Source organism: Lactuca virosa, chromosome 2 (assembly GCF_052849685.1).
Source record: "Lactuca virosa cultivar CGN04683 chromosome 2, Lactuca_virosa_CGN04683_v6, whole genome shotgun sequence".
NCBI classification, from domain to species: domain Eukaryota; kingdom Viridiplantae; phylum Streptophyta; class Magnoliopsida; order Asterales; family Asteraceae; genus Lactuca; species Lactuca virosa.
Genome location: NC_136427.1, coordinates 237,743,665 through 237,749,683, shown reverse-complemented (window position 1 = coordinate 237,749,683; position 6,019 = coordinate 237,743,665). Strand labels below are relative to the sequence as shown.

Below are 6,019 nucleotides of genomic sequence, written 5' to 3'. Positions count from 1 at the left end.
ATTTGAGGATTTATATGATCTTAAAGGTTTCAATGAGCACTTAATGGATTAAGTGGAGTGTTTTAAGATGATAAAACACCTCCTAAACATGTGTGAGAACCTAAATAAATAGTACAAAGTGAATGGGAAAAGGGTCTTTAAGAACTATGCAAAGTAGAGTGTTAATTTGAGAAAAATCAAGTTTTGTGTGTGTGCAGACATGAAAACACGGCCAATGGAAATGCATGCCTTAATTTCCACGGCCGTGGAAATCTCTGACTGTGAAGATACTTGTTTTTTTCATAACTTTTGCATACAGACTCAGATTTACGCACGGTTTTCGCCTACGTTCATAGTCTTTCATGAGGAATGATTTGAAACAATAAAATTTAGTAATGGAAGCTATGAGGGGTATTTTGGTCATTTTAATAACTTATGTCTATATTGTATAGGTTGTGTCAAAGGGGTGATTGCTAGTGAAGTTGAGCTAAAAGGGAGTAGCAACCTTCATTGGAAAACTAGGTGAGTACGTGTGGAATTTTCCCATCTTGGGGTACATGGCAAAATTAATTTTTTATTAACATGATAATGTGTTTAAAGTATTTAAAAATGAAGTTGCTTTACTTATGAAACGAATACTTTTGACACTAATTTATGGAATGAATGAAGTATGTAAAATAATGATAAGAATAATTGCTCGAGCCATGATATCTCCGTAATGGGATATAGAGGGATCTATCAGGGCGACGCCACCCCTTCGCGAGATAGATTACCTAACGAATATGATGCTAGAGTGGACTGATTATGCTCTTTTCACTTTAGTATAGACTTGGAGGTATTGCTAGACCCTAAGTATAAAATGACAACGATTCAATACCAGAATTAGCCTTTAATGTTAAAAAGGAATGGAATGTGACAAGAAATGTCTTGAAATATGTCATGCTTAACAAAATGTTTTGATGGAATGTGAAAACAAATGTCTTTTAAATTGTGTCATAAATAATGAAATGTTTTGACAATTTGTGATAAATGTTTTGGATCTCAAACCCACGTATCTCACGAGACATATTGTCTTACGTATGTTTTTTTATGCCATGTGTCTCAGGTGATAGCTAAATGTGTGAAGTATTCTAGAAGTAATGAAGTCCATGGGAGACTAGTGGAGCATAAGTTACATTTAGCATTGATCTTGTAAATCTTGGTTTGCTTACTATGGTTTATTGATACAATGTTAGTAACACCCAAGAGATTGTTTTTGAAACTATTTGTTTAAACTCTAATATTTTGTTAAATGGATTTTGTTAAACCTTATTTTCGGATTAAACCATAGCTTTAAATTTCAGGAAAAAAATATGGGGTGTTACAACCCCAATATAGGTAAATCTTTGAATAATCAACATCATACATACCCTTCTTGAAACGGACTCTGTCCTTGAGTCTTTATCTCTAATGAATCTTATCCACAACTTCAAAGTTCAAACAACTTCCATATTTTAAAACGATATGAACGTATCAAACAACACAACACTCATAGTCAAAGATTCCACCGATGTGCCCACAAGTTGCATCATGTCTGATTTATTAAGTAACATTATGGAGAACATGTTTATAAAAATGAAAAACCCAAAAACTCATCATGTGCATTATAATTGCATGGGTTTGTGATGACGAACTTTAGAAGATGATATTTGATTTCCATCAAGAACCTTCTTCTTAACAAATTTACATTCATCATCAATGTCAAAGATGGAATACATATCATAGACGGAGTTGGTGTCACAAAATGGACTGATTTCGTATTCACCCTCTTTTGTCCCAGAAGATTGGTTCAAATATAGACAAACTAGGGAGTATACTTCTAAACAATAGTTATTAAGGTGAGCATGTCCGTAAATTCTAGAATCTTAACCTTTAAACCAATGTTCCTCAACAAATCATTGTAGTATCTTCATTCGTGGTGATCTCATCTCAGTCCGACAAAAGGATTAACCTCATTGTCGTCGTTCCAAACGCTCAGTTCCGATTAAATCTCTTGTTGCAAGAGCTCAAGTTCTTGGATCTGTCAATGCATGTGTTTAATCTCCATATCACTACAATCACATAGATTGGCTATGCCATTCATTGCACCATATCCATCACCTTGTCGATTTCATGTACATGAGGTCTTCAGTGTCTAGAAGAAATATAGTCTATATGATTTTCAGCCATTTAAACGTTTTTTTCTGATAACAACTGTTTACCCAGACGATGATTAAATGACTAACACAAACACAAACAACAAAACTAAGATGAATCCAATACGTCTTTATAAATAAAATTCAACTTCCTAATTTCTAACATCTACTTTATTTATAATAATATAGAAACCCCAAATTAACTCGTAATTAGGATATGAATAATCTTATTTATAAGATAATATAAAATTTAAAAAATTTATCCACTAATAGATAATTTATAATTTTAATTAAAAAAACCTTTTAAAATAAAAATACTTTAGAAAAATAAAGAGTAAATTACAAAAATAGTCCTATAATTTGGTCACAATTACATGTTTGATTTATTTTTTCGAAACGTACGAATATATTGATAAAGGCCCACACTTAGCAAATAACTAAAACACAAAGCAAGATAAAGTTTACAAAAGATTACATATTAAGATGAGTAAATAGAGAGACACATCAATCTACCGAATTACCACAACCAAATGAACTTCCGTGTTTAAACTATACATATGATTGTGTAATGATGCTATTCGTGATCTTCGGTGGAGGGGTACCAAGTTTTTTGAACACCTTATTGTTTCTTGCCAGCAAGATGTACCCAAAAAACAAAAGATGATGGTGATGAAAACCAACCGTTTCCTAGGGCAATTACCCTATGCTGCAATAAAATCAATGATTTCAGACACATACGAGGAATGCTTCATAGAAATACCACATCATTTAGAGATCCACTCCAAATCAATTCCACATAATTCACATAATGTGGATTGGACATTTATGCCCCTGCACGCCAGATTGCTAGCCATTGGCAGCCTCCTTAATGCAGATCTCCATACAAAACGTCTGACTTTAATTGGAATTTCTTTTAAACCGCATATCATCGTACTATTTGGTGCAAGTGTTCTAGAATCGATCATTCTTCTCAATGTACCAACCGAATACATGCCACCGGGTTTAAGATTAAATCGAAAACCCTCCGCTTATAACTGTTGTATTTATCGCCATGATGTCGGTCACCAAAATAAATTAATACATGGACCATTAGTGTACTTTACTCAAAAATAAAAGCATACTTGTTAGTGGGAAGAGCTCTTAAATTAAAGACGCAACTAGCGACTTGTTGTTGCCTATGTTCATAAGGATATAGTGGTACAGACACGGACCAACTACACACACGTGTGAGTGTGAACTTCGCCTGCAAGAATCGTGCGACTTAAGTTACGTTTATTAAATAAAGGCACCACCTTTAATAAAAAAGAAAGCGACGCACAATAAGAAATTTGAAATGATTTGAAGTTGATTTGTAACATATTATATACACATTTATATTTAAGAGTTATATTTAAAATCATACTCAAAATCAACGTTTAACCACCTACATGATAGTTTTACAATTAAATAACAAAAATGGTAACAATAAGTAGAATTTGTATTTTATATAAAAGAGTTTATAAATTATAATCATACAGTATAACTTTAATTTATTTTTAAATTAATTAAAAAGATTTGTTGAATAATAAATATTTGATAGGATTTATACGTGAAGAAAGCCTATGAATATTTAATAGAGTGAAATTATTTATTGTATAAAAAATGTTACTATTTTAAGCCGTAGAAAGTGCAAGCAAGAATTTGTTTCTAGTGTACTAAACCCCACGCGGCCCAATTGCATCTCTTCATGTTCCCCTGCTTATAAATAATCCTGCTACCAAATTCCTTCTCTCTCATTCAGCTATTCCAAACAGATACATTTCAATTCATCACTTCTTGGGATTTCTGCAACCACAAGAATGCAACAACAACAGGGACAAATAGATGATCTAGGGTTCTGTCCTAGCTTTAATTGCTACTCTTCCGATACTCTAGCCTCCATCGCCGCTGCAAAAGTCACCAATCAATTATTTCACGATGTTGGAGAAGAGGATTTCGAGTTCTCAATCGTGCTTGGAGATGAAGAAATTTCAGTCCACGATATCGCTTTCGAAGGCCCGACGGTTTTTCCTCTTTTCAACCGTGATCTATTGAATCAGGAAGAGGTAGATCGTGAAGCTGTTAACGGAAACGTTGATGCTTGTTCGGATTCTCTGGCGAAATTGTTTATGAACGATCGGGAACGGGAAGAATCTGCGTCTTCGTCGTCATCAGAAGCGGAAGAATCGGAAGGTGAAACTCCTGGAGTGTTCTGTGTGTGGAGACCGAAAATGGATATCGGATCATCGCCTCTTAGCAAATGCAAAAAGAGCAGTTCCACCGGATCGGGATCAAAACGGTGGAGAATTAGAGATTTACTCCGGCGGAGCAACAGCGAAGGGAAGGAGCCGATGGTGTTGTTGACGCATAAAAAGGTGGACACTCCCAAACAAAACCGGAGTTCCGGTGAAGTCTCCGTCGTTGCCAACAAATCAAAATCATCATCTCCGTCGTTTCATGAATTATTCTACGTGCAACAACGAGCCAAAAGCGAAATCGGAAAGAGGAAATCGTATCTACCTTACAGGCAAGGCCTAGTTGGGTTCTTCTCAAATGTCAACGCCAAGGGGAAGAAATCCCCATTCTAAATTATATCATCAATCATCAAACACAATTTTGTTTTCCTCCATTTTAAGCTGTTTTTGTAGCACATGGATTCCAATCTTAATCTTATTTAATGTAAATATTTTCGATCAGATCATACAATACTCGAAACACATTTACTCATCTTAAGCATGCTTTTAGAAAATGCAACTAGTGAGACAATTACTTTTCCCAGATTTTATGGAAATATGTGGTATAATTAATTTTGCGTTCTTGAGTAGTTGGAACTACCTACTAAAATACTAGTATAAAAGTGGTTGTGATTAATTTGCTTCCTATTATATATGGATAGTAATTAATCAAATATTTAATTCAGTTTAATAATTTTAGAAACAACCAAATGGTGTTTTCTGTTTAATTTAGAGATTATGAAAAGGACAACATTCAATGTCCATATGAATATATGAAAGTCATAAAAGTAAAATATAATCGGTAGGAATATATGAAATAGAAAAATACAAATGGATATTAGTTTAGAGTTTAGACAACGGAATATGTGTATAATAAAAAGGAAAAGAAAATAATGTTAAAATAAATCGGTTTTGTTATAACGTGTTTTGAGCATTTCAATGATAGAATCGAACTGGATACCGGATGCTCATGCGATTTTCCGGGATCTTCCGCGCCATTTTCTTACCTTATTTTAGATTTTGTATTTTTATAAATTCATTTTATTATTTGTTTTTTTTCCTTCGATCAACGCTTTGCAGTTTACACTTTACACAATTCCAACTTTATCTACTAAATTGACTTCCTCATTTAAATATTATTTAGTCTGAATCTGAATATAATGTAATATTTTTATCAGAATTGTAACGGAACAAATTTTAGCCATTTGTAAAATTAATCATCCTGTCTAAAAAAAACATCATCATAAATTGTTTGTAACTCAGAACAATTTTTTAAACAGTTGTAAAATTAATCATCCTGTCTAAAATAAGACATAATAGACTAGATAAAGTTTATTTCGGAATAATTTTGTATTACCAAAATACATTTTCTTGAGAAAAGAAGAAATTTTGGATTTTGGTATATGAATTTCGGATTGCTGAGTACAAACATTTAATTTTGGACAAATGATTTACATAAAACCATAATAAACAACTAAGATCAAACACTTATTCACAATAATAATGATAGTGTACGCTTGTTCAAGTAACTCAAGCTCTCGAACTTTCGTGCATAGACAAAGAAATCGCCATTTGGTAGATGCAATTGTGGTATTCAAGCTAGAATTTGAATTT

The 6,019-nt window shown here is 33.1% G+C and overlaps 1 protein-coding gene across 1 annotated transcript; it reads left to right on the top strand.

Moving 5' to 3' along the window:
- The first annotated feature begins 3,889 nt into the window (after window positions 1-3,889).
- On the top strand, window positions 3,890-4,867 carry LOC145160549 (uncharacterized). The gene has a single exon (XM_079079792.1). It carries the CDS (start codon window positions 3,992-3,994, stop codon window positions 4,757-4,759), a length of 768 nt encoding a protein of 255 aa, XP_078935918.1. The 5' UTR covers window positions 3,890-3,991; the 3' UTR covers window positions 4,760-4,867.
- Window positions 4,868-6,019: the final 1,152 nt, after the last annotated feature.

Bases quoted from the DNA above. Each gene is read 5' to 3' on its own strand.
- LOC145160549 (XM_079079792.1), top strand. From the start codon at position 3,992: ATGCAACAACAACAGGGACAAATAGATGATCTAGGGTTCTGTCCTAGC.